Genomic DNA, 15,658 nt, shown 5'->3' on the forward strand with positions numbered 1-15,658 from the left:
TGATGATTATTTGAGGAACTGTTGTTGAGTTGAGTTGTGCTGGCACATATGCAGTGGTGCAACACACTTGCGAGTCGTGACTCTGCTTGTGCATGACTCCTCCTGCACATTAATGAATCAAAAAACTGGTGTGAATCAAAAACACTTGTTCCCCCTTCGTGGGGCAAACTCTGGAGGGCTGACTCTTATTGACAAGCCAAAAACTTTCCAGAAGAAAATGGAGGATAAAGGGTGAGGGTGGGGGGGGGGGGGGGGGGGGGGGGGGGGGGGGGGGGGGGGGGGCAGTGATGGGAATGAGGGAGAAAAGAGAGATGAAGAGGGGGAAGCAGAGCAGGCAGAACAATGGGATGTGGACAAAAACCAGAGCAAGAAAAACAGGGGATGGAATGGAAGGGAGGGTTCAGCATCTGGCCCTGAGGCGCTAGCAAGAGGCTGACTGTAACAGAATGGCGGAGAGAGAGAGAGAGAGAGAGAGAGAAATTAGGTGTTTATCTCTGAAGCTTCAGACATGAGCAGGAGAATCTTGAGAGAATAGCATGAACACTTTCTCTACCAGCTGGAAATACAGTGCATATAATTTTGCATAGACACTAGTGCTGGAAGATACTTCACTGAATTAAATGTAAAAATTTTAATGTAGGAATACATTACAAGTAAGAGACCTGCAATCAGAATTTTACTTAAGTAAAAGTATTAGTATTACTGTATCAGCTCAATTGTTAATAATTTTTGTAAGTAATGAATGGCCCCTGCCATATACTTATATAGTTTATTATTGTATTATTAGAACTGATGCTTTAATGCATACAAAACATTTTAAGTGGAGTTGACTGTAATTGTGGGATTTATTGTCAGTAAATCCCACAAAAAACACCAAAACAAGAGTCTCTCAGTATGTTCTGAGAGACTCTTGAGACTGTCCTTCTCCAGTCTGTCTATGGCTCTCAGCTTATTCGTCTTGTCCCTACTGAAGATGGAAAATTCATAACAATATAATTTCATTAAAAAAGGTAATTTCCTACAACAGTTGGGCACTGTAATTTCTTGGCAAAAATACTCAAAAAGAAGTAAATAATACATTTGCTTGGGCTATTTTCAGTGGCAGATTAATACACATTTGGTGCTCTAGTGAGTATTTACAGCACCATGACCTTGTATTATTTATATATACAAGGTGTATAGTAGGACTCACTCAAAATAAACTAGTGCCCACATTCAAACATGTTGCCCTTTGCAGCCATGTGGCTCATTGATGTGTTTTTGATTGTTTTGTTTTTGACAAAAACTTAGCTCAATGGCACAGAGGAATATCAGGTTTTGGATACATGGAGGATCCTTTTTTTTGGTTTTGGATTTTTCTGGTATTTGTTGGCAATAAGAAAAATGTACTATGTCAGCAGACTCATAATGTATGTCTGGCTGTACTGTATTTACAGTATGTGTTCATGTATGTGTAAATCTGCAATGTAACTGCTGGTAGCTGTGAAAGAAATGTATGCAGAGTAAAATGTAAGATAGTGTGTTGAAGTTGAAGTAAAGTGGCATAAAATTGAAAAAGCAATACCTCAGATTTCTACTTACAGAACTTAGTAAATACTTTCCACACCTGATAATCGTTCCCACGGCTCAGAACAGTCAATTAGTTCTGCTTTTTGCTCTACAAGGTCTTATTAACCCATATTTATATGAGACGAATTTGTGTAGAATTTCAGCATTTGAGCCAGAGTTTTAGCTTTCCAAGATTAGTGAGGAGGAAAATCTTAATGCATAGAAAATCAGTAAAAAGGCATTTTGTTATGATGCAAGCCTAATTTCTAGAGGGTTTTTATAAACATTACATTATATACAAAAGAAGAAAATCCGAAATAAAAACTTAAACAAGATGAACACATCCCTAAGGCAACTGTGGGAAATGAATCAGCAAGTGGCTGCAAACTTTATTTATGCATAGTGAAGCTATTAGGGGCTTGTGGGCATTTCCTCTCCTGGAAAGCTTTAATTTTTCATACTGATTGTGTTGTGCAATTTAATTGACCGCTGTGTTGTGCTGTGTTTCGAGACACAGTGCTTGTTTTGGAGGCCTGGCTGGTGCTAATGCACCGACTTATCCCGTTGGGGAGGAGACAGACGGACAGGTGAGGCGAGGAAAGCCTTGTGTCCTCTCACTCTCCTCTACAAAGTAGGCAGCAGATGTCTGCGATTTCCTGAGGGACAGAGATAAATGATGTTTCCTCACTCTTTTTCTCTCTCTCCCTCTTTCTCCCTCTTTGATCTTTTAGTGTCACTCGTTTTTTCTTCTTTTTCATGATCTCATTCTCTTTCTTTCTTGCTGATCTGACGAGTTTGCTCCCTCGCCCTTTAAACATTCCTCTCCTCTTTCATTCTTTTGATCCTTCCCTTCCCATGGATGTCTTTTTTCATATATCTTTTACTCTCCCCTCTGCAGGCAAACAAGCTACGCACAAAAACCCTGAAGAATACACTGAACCCAGTGTGGAATGAAACACTGGTGTATCACGGCATCACAGCGGCTGACATGACCACCAAAACGCTCAGGTAGGAACAAAGCTCTAGGTGTCACTTCGGCCAGCAATTAGAACTATTCCCCAGACAGCCAAATGACCAGTTTATTATGCAGAGGATGAAGATCCATGCCTCCATTTCTCTAGTGAACTGTCAGCAGCCAGCTATGCGTCCCGGTGGGATTTTCCAGGTAATTCATTATTGCAGCCAGGCAGCACCAGCCAACTGTTCCACTTGCTGCTGCTCCTCAGGTGTTGGCTGCGTGGTGAGTCTCCGGACCCTCCTTCCCAGAAATTCTCTCCATATGGAATGATTGAGGTCAAATGTAGCCATCTTGGCCCAAAAACTCAGATGCACTTGTATCACCCTGCATGTGTAAGTTGATTCAGTGGCTGAGTTTTGCGTTGTTTTGTTTGTGAACGTGTGCGCTGCGTACAATCAGTGTCAGTTTGCTCAGCGGATTCATAATAGGGTTGGATGGCATTGTTTATCCTGAGGAAACACGAGCACAAAAGCGCACGGACGTGTGCACGAGCACACACGGCGCGCACACGCACTTGTCTCAGCCGCACACACAAATGCAGGCAGTCAGGTGTGTGCTTATCCTCCTGTGTGTATGTCAAGGGCAATCACTGGCAGGAAAGAACATGCATGGCCCCTCCTCTGTACGCAGAGAACACACACACACACACACACACACACACGCACACACACACACACACAGATACACACACACACACACACAAACACACACACACACACACACACACACATAAACAGTGCATGTCCTTGAGCTCTAACAAGTACACACATTCAGAAATAACATTTAATCTCCCTCTCCAAACACATCTCTCTCATACACACACACGCGTAAACAGCAGCTTGAGGAGTGACCCCTCAAACTAAAGGAAACCCACCTGACCTCTGTCCAAGGACATAGCCAACAGACACAAACCAGCATGGAGGCTCTGGGCAGCCAACGCGAGGAAGAGGAGGAGGAGAAGTGTGTCCAGTGTCATGCAAAAGATGAGGAGAGAGAAAGAGAGAGGTGGCTGCCAAGATCAACAAAGAGAGCAGGAGAAAAAGCATGAGTGATGCCAAGTGACAGATAAGGGGGTGTGCAAGGGGAAACTAGGAAGGCCAAGACATAGGAAGATGACAGAATAGAGAGATGGACAGAATCCAAGGGTCAATGGAGAGACAGAGAGATTGGCTCAGAGAGGGAGGGAGAGTAGTGAAATGGATAAAAGTGATGAATGAGAAATTTCACTTAGCTGGAAAAAAAAAAAGTGGGCGCGTGATGGGGAGGAGTTTACTTAAAGGAGAGCCAAAAACAAAAGAACAAGGACAGTGAGAAATACAGTATGTGAGAACAGCAAACAAGCGTGAGTGAATGAAATGCTGTCTGACATGAGGAAAGAGACAGGGAGGTGGGGAGAGGAAAAAAATCTGTTCAAACTCTCTCTGGATGTGTTAAGGCGCCAGCACGATACATTAGCCAATAGAGAGACTTTGTTCTCGTTACTCCACAGAAAGCAGCGAGCAGTGGGAGAATGGAGAAACAGAGAGGGCGATCCCTGGAGAGATATTTACTCACTGGGTTGTGCCCTGCTAGATCTTGCTCTGCCGGTCCCAGCAGGGCGTAGAGGAGGAGATGCTGTACTCTTTGATCCCCATGCTCTGTGCATTGCTGAGAGGGAGGACTGTGCCCAGACTCAGTCTCTCTGTAGACTTGCCTGGAGGCCTCGACACTGCAATGTTAGAAAATAGTTCAACTGGGCTACGCTGCACACAGACCGAACCCATTTCAATTTAAAAGAATTGGTTTTCATACAAGAACACAGATTGTTCCTGAGCGGTGTTTTCATTCAGATATTTTTTTTCTTTTTAAACTGTTTCTTACCGTTTGGCCCACATTAGAGATGCTGATAAAAGCTGGAATGAAGCCAAAAACTTCTGAGTCATTAAACAATTCTTTAGTGTAAAAACCATTTTATCAAACTGTTCTTTGCGGTGGAGGACAAATGCTGTATGCAGTGTGTTAAGTGGAGGGAGAAGACTTGTTTTGTGCATTTATTTATTTATTTCCTCATTCATTCTTTCATTTACAGTTAGAAAGATTATATAGAGCTATTATACTGAAGCAAAATGCGCTGAAATAGAAAAGGCTGTTTAAATAGAGGCTGGTTATGAAATGGCTAAAAAAAAATCTCTTTAAGTTGTAAAAGCAGTCTTCTATTTATATCATGTATTCAACAACTGTATTCCTCAGTGTGCAGACTTTATCTCCAAGGGCCACCGGAGGTCCAGTCTGTTGTTAAGAATGAACCAGCTGAGTAAACTAATAACTAATGTCCTCAATCCAGACTTCACGGTTGGCCTCATAGCGGCTAATCCTTTAATTGGTGCAGGAAGGCTGCCTGTGATGGTCGGGTCTTGAGTGAAACGTCAACCAAACTGGAACACAGTGCAGAAATCTCCACCCTCATAAGTAATTTAGTCTGTTATTGAGTCCTAAAAATCATAATTGTCACAATCTAAAATGATTTTAATCCCCAATAAAATTCAGTTTGTTTCAAAAGGGATTTAATTTCTAAAAAATACCTGACACACAGAAAAACTGCATTGGGAACAAGTGGATTTATGAGTCTCCTTTGATGTCTGAATATGAGTCAGAATGACGCACTCAGAAGATTGTTATATTGTAGTGGAGCTGACATGATTTCAAGATTAGGTCCAAATTTCCCTCTTTTTCCACTGCAGTTTGCTTCTGCCTTTGGGCAAATTTAAAATTATTTGACAGTAGTAATGTGGTGCTTCAATCCTTCCCCTCATTTAAATGACACAACCCTTTTTTGTGCATCTTAATGCACAAAGAATAAGTGAATTGTACATTCATGCCTTGGGTAGAATCTTAAGGCTCCTTTTGGCTTTTATCACTGAAATGATTATCAGGCAGCCAGTTATCAGAGGAGAGATGGAGACTGTGGAGGTGTTTTGATCAAGAGATCCTGTGTGTGTGTGTGTGTGTGTGTGTGTGTGTGTCTGTGTATGTGTGCGTGCGTGTGTGTAAGGACTACCGAGATGATGTCAGTGCCAGGTCTGGTCTCCCTCCTCTCAATTTCTGCCCTCTATCTCTCCATCCCTCTGTCGGGTTTCCTAATAGACTTGTACTGTCCCCGTCTGTGGACAGATAGGGACAAATCTAGGACTTGATTTGGTATTGGATGGAGGATGAGGCTGAGATTAGCTACTGGATGCCTTAGGTGAGCTGTACAGTCCGGTACTGATATGGTCAGGGAGAAAAAAAAATACTTTCATTAGAAGTTAGATGTTGGAGTGGGAGTTTTATTTTTGGTTGGTGTTGCTTGATTGTTTTGTAAGGAATTCCCTGAACAGCGACTGTCCAATCGTAGTTTAGCAGCTGTAAGTAGGCATGACAGGTCTGTCAAACTTTGGATTTTTCTGTTTAAGTGGTGTTCATCGGCCTCTAATAAGAGTGGTACTTCATATCTAATGAGTTGTGTCTTTTTATGGCTTTTCTAAATCCAGAAACACAAGAGCAAAAGCGTAAGGGATAGAATAAACTTTGTTTATCTGCTCTAATGAGAGCTGCAAACATTAGTATGCCTGGCTAATAAGCCCACAAGTAACTCATCATTATTTCCAAAGTCAAGGGTCATTAGCTAACTATATTAATATGGTGGGTTACAGGTTATATAAAAAAAACACCTGTTCAAGACTGGTGCATCCACTGCATGGAAGCCAAGATACAAGTATATCAGTAGAGTAATGTTAACAGCTCTGCTCCTGATCTTTATTCGTGTTGGGGAAGTTTACACTAAACTTCAGATAGTGTTACATTTGCCAAATTTATCAATACTTCTTCATACTCAAATCCTTTTCTCTTATACAAGTGAAGCATACTGTAGTTTAGCATAAATCTAACCACTCTCTGTTGCGCTTCTCAAAGTAAGTTCTTTTTTCAAACCATCAAAGGGTTAAATCAGTCCATTATATCGTAGCCGTCATGTGCATATTTAAGACCTTGTACTTGGACTGACTCTACAAAAATATGTTCTGATTTTGATGTTAGATCATATCATGCACTGCTTGAACGTTCCCCAAAAATCAGTGTAGAGTATCGGCTAATTTCAAGTAGCCATGTAATTTATCTTTACAATATTAAACTCTTAAATATGTTAAATATGGTAAATGGAAAAACATACGTCATTTGCATTGCCTTGAACAGTTTAATTAATATTTGGGAACATGAAGTAATGCCCGAATGTGGAAAAAACAGAGAATTAAGCCTTAAATAACACAAATCCCTGTGGCATGGAATTAAAAACAATATGGCATAACAAATCAATCGGCAGGCTAAGTGGGGATTCATTAAGTATATACAGTATCTAAAGTTTGAAATACCAGTGAGCTCCTTACACGCCAATGATCTTTTTTTTTTTTTAAAAACTGTAAAGGTACCGCAGTAAAGGTCATACTTGTCATCAAAGTCACTTTTTGTTGACACTCTTCCTACTTGTTCAAACCATTAAAGAGATACTTTCACAGGTTCAGACACCACACAGGCATGCTAAAACACCCTGTTCATCTAATGTAACTCATGAGGATGATATTTGCCAGTGACGCCACACTAAATTTGGCACCGAAGGTTGAACAGATTCCATGAGCATCTGCTTGGTTTTTAGAGGAATACTAGAGCCGGAAAATGTGGGAGAGGGTGTAAAGAAACCGGATGGAGCATTTGCACAGAGGGCCACAAGTTTGGGGCAGATCTGGTGTCACTTTTCACCACAACCTTCGTCTCATCACAGACACCTTACAAGTATGACAGAGCAAAGGCACATGAATCATCTGACAGCCCTGGTCATGAGTCAGAGTTATTCTGAGGCCCCTGCTAGAGATATAAGTTATGACTAAAAGGCTGGAGCCAGCATGTCAAACGTCTAAATGTCAGAGGAATGGGAAGAGAACAGGAAGAGGGGGGAAGGTGTGTGTGTGTGTGTGTGTGTGTGTGTGCAGCGAGAGAGAGAGGCAGGTTGAGAGTAGAAAATGAAGAGTGAGGAAGAAATCAAGAGCAGCGACAGTCCATCTGGGAATATCTGAATACAGAGGGAATATTGTAGCAGGTGATGGGCTGTGAAGATGCTACTGTATCTGATGGAATATTCACCCTCCATCAAACATCACCATTAGTCTGAAAAAGTGCGCTCCGTGGAGGAATTAATTTTGCATAACTATAGCAATACAGGGGATATTGATTTGTTGTCTCCTTTTAAATTTAGAGGGCAGCGAAAAGCAAGACATGCGATAGGAGATCTACATAATTCAAACAGGATATTTTTCTTCCTCTCAATTATGGTGCAAGTCACCCTTAGTAATATAAAGACAATCTATACAAATGACTTGATTACCTGCACACTACATGAAATCAGAACATTTTTTACAACTCAGTGAAATAAACAGCAGCAGTGTCCAAAATCACTCCCTCATTCACTCATTCACTACTCCCTGTATAATAGACGCTCAATAGCTTACTCAGTGCTTTACATTTACATTTTGTCATTTGGCAGATGCTTTTATCCAAATCGACTTACAAGTGAGGCAAGTCAATCAAGTGTTAGAGGACAGTGACTCCGAAAGAGCCGTGCTACAAATTCTCAAGTAGCTGACGAGGTATAAGTGCAAGTGTTTTGTTTTTCATATTAGTAAAGTAAGAAACAACAGCAAGTAGACAAATGCACAAGATATACCATCAACAACAAGAGAGAAAGTGCTTTTTCAGGCGTTTCTCGAATGCAATGATGAACTAATCATCATCATTTTGTATCATCACAGTCGGCTGTGGAGTCGCAGTGTAATTTTTATATCTATAAAATGCTGCTGCAATGTGAGATTGTTTGCAGGAAGTAGTGTACATTCTTTGGAAGCTATTTTATCTGTTCCATTGTGGATTTTTTGAGGGCACTATATAGGGGATACATTTACACACTCAAAGACCTTTTTACTTCATTCTAATAATATAAAATTACGGGAAAAAACATCCTTTCTGACTGCAAAAGGGATGATTAAATGTTAAATTAAATTTTTGTTGGACTTTAAGACAAATTAGTGTCTGATGGAGTAACAGCCATAAAGGAAATAATTGAAATCCTTTGGACACCCCCGTCCTCCTCAGCACCCACACATCATTCATGAGGTTGTTCATGCGAAACCACAGAGAACTCATCTCGCCTTGCACGTGGAGCTGAATGATTGTTCAGATTCACTTTGGATATATTTGGCACAGTCTTCTCAATAATGAGCAGAGCAACGCAGCGGCAGAGTTCATCTGTAACTTGTCAGTGACTCACCTGCTTCTCTCTCTCTCTCACTCTCTCTCTCTCTCTCTCTCTCTCTCTCTCTCTCTGTTTCTGTGTGTGTCTTTTTGTGTATGAAGGCTGTGTGTATGTGACATGGACAGACTCGGACGAAATGAATTCATTGGAGAGGTGAGAGTGGCACTGAAGAAACTGAAAGAGGGCGAGAACAAACGTTACAATATGGGCCTGGAGAGAATTGCACAGGTAGGTACAGTGTGTGTGTGTGTGTGTGTGTGTGTGTGTGTGTGTGTGTGTGTGTGTATGTGTATATGTGTGACCGTGCATTAACTGTTCACATACATACCAAATGGGTTTCTGTGGACATATATATCAAGATGTGTCCTATTTCCATTGTGCATGTTGGCCTCGGGGCTATCAGGCATCAATTTCAACTGCTGCATTATATTATGTAATAGATATTCACCTGCAGGCTCCGTAGGTTATAACCAGTATCTCTCTCGCTCTCTTTCTTCATGTCTATCTATCTATCTCTCTCTCTCTCTGTCATTTCAGAATAAAGAAACTAACAATCAAACGGTGGAGCAGGGAGCGCTGGTAGCAGAGGAGGAGGTAAAACTATCGTCAGCTTTTATCATCACCAATCCTATTATCATTTTTAACCAAAACATGACTCACTGCAATTTCCTATTACTCGCCTATATCTAATACATTTTCTTATCTTTTTAGAAATTCTAATCTATCTTCTATTTCCACCATCTGAAAAGAAAGTTTAATTAATCAGTAAATGTGTCGGAAGCATGCACTGTAATACACTGGTGCGAGAGAAACTATTCATATGGACACTGTATTGCAACAGTTTGTGAATCACAGCAGTGTTGTCGATCCGTTGTTTTTCTCCTCTGGTGGTCGTTATCTCATTTCTCCTCATGATTTTAGAGACAGAGGCTAATAGCTTTTGGTTTCAAATGAGAAGGGAGCAGTGTCATTTTGCCAATCCAAGATAAGGCTTTTAATTACAAGCTTTAATTTGAATACTTCTGTTGCCCATACACTATATGTTAGGTAGGATATTGGTGCAAATAATAGTTTTTTAAATTAAATTTTTACTTAATCATTGATTTATTTCCACTGCTCTGGGTGAAAAAGAGTTTACAAAGAGTATTTTGGTAATTTTCATAGTCACTTTACAAACAAAATCTGCTGCAGGATTCCCCACTGCGTGTATCCATCGAAGGGGGAAACATCAGAGTGGAAACAGGTGCTGTGTCTGACACGGTTGTTTTCTCTGTCCCCAGCGTGGCCGCATCCTGGTGTCACTGTGCTATAACACAGAGAAGGGCTGCCTGCTGGTTGGAATCATACGCTGTGCCCATCTGGCTGCCATGGACTCCAACGGCTATTCTGACCCCTTTGTCAAAATGTGAGTCACGTTGGAATTTTTATTAACCAACCTGGTATCCAACAAATTATGTTCATATGTAACTGTTCTGCTTTTGCATTTAATGGTCAGTGGCAATGTGCTCAACCAATGCAAGTGGTATATCACTGCTATATGAACTATAAAAACATCACATATGATGTGTAGTGCAGCAGAAAGTAAAGGTGTGAAGAACGGTGTGGTGGATTCGACAATGGCTTGGTTTTGTGTTATATCTCCTAAGAGCAGTCATTCCTGATATTTTTTTTTTAACTTCACCATATTTGGGATGTTTTTTAAACGTTCAACTGATTCAATTATATATATATATATATATATATATATATATATATATATATATATATATTATAATACTTATCATACCAGGTTTGTTGCTTGTAATGCTCACAGTTGCAGAGAATTTAGATAAAATAGTTGCCACTGTGATATGTTTCACTGTGACGATCGTGAGATAAACAGAAAGGTAAACAGTAGAAATGCGACGTTAACTTTAGAAAGTAATCTGCGAGGAATGTGTGCTTATGTACTGTATATAACACAGCACCTTTCAAGATGACATTGCAGGAAAAGTTGAGCCAGATTTTTTCTTTTTTTGCTGGATGACCCTGTGTTGGCAACCTCACTGTGTCAACGCACTGGCCTCATTCAAATGATTGAGAGGGCTATGTTTTTTTATGGCAGGGCTCAAGTCGCTGAGAATATGGCCTTAGTCTGTGGATTTTTACCTGAGGCTTGATAGAGCATCTGTCACAGCTAACACAAGCCACCATCACAAATCTCCCATTCTGCATTGATTCTGTTTCATAGCTCCAAAACATAGAAAACAGTAAGTATCAGCTTAGATACTACCAAAACTATTTCTATGACTACATTAAATTTCAGTCAAAACTTATGTATGCATGTACTTGGCCAATCAGGCCAGTTTCAGGTAATGTCAACGACTCAAGAAGAATCAGGAAGACAAGGTGAAAGGGCTCTGACACAATACTCGTAGAACTAGGTGTTACAGTGCATAAGCTTTGATCTATTACACACAGGCTTCGCCCTTTAGTGAGCCTGACAGGCTTGAGGGGGCGAAGCCAGATGCCCTGCTAACAGAAGCATGGCACAACACCCACAAACCTATGAAATGCGAAAACATGTCTCCAGGACTAAGGACCGAAATGTAAAGCCACCATAAGCTTAATTAACTTGCACACTACAACAAGCAGATCAGCAACACACCTATAACTCTGAACAGTCTTTGTGAGCTGAAGGAGGATGTGCCCATGACAGTTACTTAAACACAAGGATGAAGTTGTCTGATAAGGCCAATAAGAACCTCAAAAAAGCAACTGCAGTCCCATAATGGTGGTGACACCACCAATCATGCTGCAAGAAGGATTCCTGATCATACGGTACCATTCCGAGAGGACTGTGCACTTCTCTCAGCCAACGCAGGTCTCTTCAAAGTCTAAAACACAAAGCCAAGAGAAAGACAAATTGTCTAACATTGTAAACCTGGGCCAACCTGCCAGAAAGGCATGGGTGGTGACAGATTAAACCCACACAGCTCAATCTCTGCTCTGCCTGGTGCACTTACTGTAAATACCAGCAGTGCTTAGAGAGAAAGCTCCCACACAGGACAACCAATCCTCTAACCGACGCCACCTCCAGTAGTGGGAGGCTGTGAAGCAGAAGGAGCACCAGTTTGCTGAAATTGTCTCTAAAGGACGTTTTAATGGCCCCAAAGTAGTTTTTAGTTTCTTCAGTTGATTAAACCGTGATCTAAATGGTCAAGAATAGATAAAGTTGACTTGATTTTTATCCCTTTGACTGAGATGACATGTGTTTATGGCCTGAGGATGATGGGAAAAGATGCAGAAAAAGAGATGGATTAGCCTGATTATCTGTCTGAACTTTTGTGTGCTTTATGTACAGTACCAGTACCACAACATTTGGACACACCTTCCCATTCATTTGAATTAGAAAAGTCCAGACTTTTGACCAGTACTGTATATTTACTTGAAGAACTTGTTTGTGAGTGGGAAAGAGATGGAGAGGCGATCCACAACATTTTTATTCAGTACTGTGCAGTTTGGAATAGAGTGAATGAGAGGGAGAGATAGAATTACTGCATTGAGAAACATTTTTATCTTGTGATGTTTTCAGTAGGTTGTACAAGTGGGAAATATTGAGCAAAACCTTCTCAGTATTCACCCTCAATATTGGTATTTTGAAATGCTGTAGAGAGAGAGAGATGAGAGAAACAAAAGAAAAAAAAGGGAAAGTTCACGCTTTTCTCTCTCTCATACGCACACAGACATATTTTCCTTCTGTCTCTCCAAGGCATTGATTTGTTCCTCTGCTTTAAAAGTGCCACCTTGTACTTTATCAGTCAATTTTAATGCTCAGAGTTTGTGTCTGGCTCTTCTTTCAGTCCCTGTTTTCCTTTTTACCTGCTCTGTTTCATTTTATCTGCTTTGGTTGTGTCTCTTTCTTCTTCTATGTCTTTTCACTTTTATATAGGCTGTTTTAATTGACATGATTTATTTAAGCCACTGGTCTGATACTTATTTCTAATGCTTTAGCTATTTGGATGTTTTTTATTTGCCTGTCTGCCAGAGATTCCTTTTGTTCCCTTTTGTACGAGGAACTCTCTCTATCCATCACAAAGAGCCTTGTTTACCTCAGTTGAGTGGCTGCTCTGCAGAGTATACAGTATGCCACTCTTTTAATGCATCCTAATGTGATTTCCATAGACCCAACATAATTAATGATCTGAAGTTTAGTGAAGTTAACTTCCAACAAAGAAAAATTGGCAGCGAACGTATTGCTGGCACAGGACGAATTACGTCTCTAGAGTATACCGAGCAATTAAGTCGACAGAGGAGTAAGGAATTAATTTGCTTAGGTAGCTTTCTGACTTACTTCACTGTCAGAGTGGTGATGTCCTGCAGCTGTAACACCAGCAATCCTCTGGAGGAGGATATAACTAAAGCTGATCTTGATACTGCTTTGTCTTCATTCATGCTCACGGTGTGTTTGTGTGTGCATTTGTCCAGAAGGCTTTTCTAATTGGTCTTTTCTCTCTGTGACTCTCAAACAGTCTTTGGAAGCTATTTAAGTGACACAAGGTCAGAATTATCTCAGAACTAATTTGTTTTCCGTTTGAAAGGATAAATTAGCTTTTTAAGAGAGTTTACATCCTTTGAAGGAGCCCACAGTCTTTTCCTTTGCTCTTCACACGTTATTAAAATGTAAAAAAAAATAAATAAATAATTCTGTCAGAAAAACGACATGTGAAGGCAGAAAATGTGCAAAACATGTCAGATATTTCCTGCTGACCAAGCACACTTCCATGCTCTACTGTCTTGTTCTCTTTCCCTCTGAGCGCTTGTGTGAAGTGGAAATCATGACTCCTTTCTGCAGAGGGCATATATTTAGCTCCTCTTTCCCATCGTTCATTTTCATTTTCTCTCACATTTTTTTTTTTTTTTTTTTTTGCATCTCTGTGTCATAACTTCTTTAATTTAGCTCCTGTTTTTAACACCGGCTCCCTCATGTCTCCCTGCCACTTCTCAGTGTTTTAGCTGTTCCTTTATCTCGTTCATGAGGATGCTCTCATTCTTCTGTCTGTCTCGCTGTCAGATTGCTGTCAGGATCATTTTTGGTACCAAATTCTCATCATCCCATCAGTTACAGAGTTGTTAATTTGACATGTGATTATATCATGTGCTTCCTGTGACATAAAATGAGTGGTGAAAGGTGAAATATTGTGGACTGAGGTGAAGATAAACAGCATGGGTGCATGGTTAGACATAAGGAGCACAGGAGATGAATGGATCTGATTGACAGTGTATTGTAAGGTTTGATCATTGATGATGATGACTGACTGATTGTTAGTTGACTGGTTGGATGTCAGGCTGGGGCAGGATGTAGGCTGGAGCCCAGAGCATGGATGTAGAAGACAAGCTGGGCAGATTTGTGGTAGTAAGAATGGGTTCAAGGTTATGTTCAGCTTTTTTAGAGTTACTGGTTGCTGTAATAATTCCTCTTGTCCACACTGGCTGCAAAGAGATCCCTTAAGGTGACTCCATGTAAGAAAAGGGGTACATGTACAGTCCCTTATTCTTCAAGTTCAGCTGAAACTGATATGAGGCTTCAGCAGTCTTAACCTGACGCACCAGATGATTTGTTACACAGAACATCTGAGAATTCGTCTTTGGAAACTGTTTGGAAAAGGGCAGGCACAAAATACTTTGCAGGTGATTGGATGAACCATCTGTCTATTACCTTGTGAGGCAGCTGGATTCGCGAGATCATGAGATCACGCAAGAATCTCATAGGACGCTGATTGGTTTGGACATAAACGCATAACTTGAAGCCTGACAAGATGGATTCTTGTGTGATCTTGTGATGTCGTGATCTTGCAAATCCAGCTGCCTCGCAAGGTAACAGCAGTCTGAGTTAGACAAATCAAATGGATATCTAACAGAGTTACCATCTTTTTATTTCAAAATTCAGCAAAGGTCTTTGCTGAAATAAAAGGGATAATAACACGAGGGAATTTCATACTGAAAAAAAAACAATTTTATTTGTACCACTCAGACTGGCGAAGCCTCATATTAGATTCAGAGTAATACAGAGCAGAACGAGGACTGTGGATTTCATCCGTCTTTTACAGAGTAGTCACACTGGAAAAGGATTGCTTCTTTGCCACAGTGCCACTTTTAAAGTTCATTTGGATGTGTGACTATTGTATCAGAGTAAGATAGACTAATCTATCCTTTAAAAGAAAAATCATCATAAATACAAACAAGATTTAGGAGGAAATATTCAAAAATCTGATAAAAAGACATGTCAACATGAACAATAACATAATATAGGACAATTAAGTGACTGTAGCAAAGTTTTGTAATGTAAAGACAGCAGAGTTAGAACAAAATCATGAGCACTTTCACTTATCCATAAAGCATTATACGAGAAAAACAAAGTAGTCTAATGGAACAGGATTTATTAGAGAAGCTGTCAGTCGCTGTCAGCCTTATCAGTCAGTGGAGGTTTACACATCAGTAAAATAGGAGGATGATACAGCATAGAATTGTATGGTTACTTAGTTTCACTGTATTCTTCAATGAACAACCTACTTTTTAAGGAAACAGCTAACAAAAAACCGAGGGGATAATCCTCCCTATCTCCATGGACCAGCCTCCCATGTTACGAATGATTCTTCACATCGAATTTTCTATGGTAATTCGAGCATAGTTTGATGGCTGCTGTACAGAATATTTTTATTTATGCTATTATTATTATTATGAATGCTGCTGTGGTGGTTTTTTGTTATTCTGGAAACTGGAATACCCCAGTCTGA

The 15,658-nt window shown here is 40.3% G+C and overlaps 1 protein-coding gene across 1 annotated transcript in view; it reads left to right on the top strand.

Moving 5' to 3' along the window:
* The window catches only part of doc2d (double C2-like domains, delta), a 29,577-nt gene that overhangs the window by 5,722 nt on the left and 8,197 nt on the right, over positions 1–15,658 (top strand). The window contains exons 5-8 of the mRNA XM_042422549.1: positions 2,447–2,556; positions 8,984–9,110; positions 9,420–9,476; positions 10,163–10,287. Coding sequence (XP_042278483.1) covers positions 2,447–2,556; positions 8,984–9,110; positions 9,420–9,476; positions 10,163–10,287 — 419 coding nt within the window. The remainder of the gene's footprint in view (positions 1–2,446; positions 2,557–8,983; positions 9,111–9,419; positions 9,477–10,162; positions 10,288–15,658) is intronic.

Source organism: Thunnus maccoyii, chromosome 2, assembly GCF_910596095.1.
Source record: "Thunnus maccoyii chromosome 2, fThuMac1.1, whole genome shotgun sequence".
NCBI lineage: Eukaryota > Metazoa > Chordata > Actinopteri > Scombriformes > Scombridae > Thunnus > Thunnus maccoyii.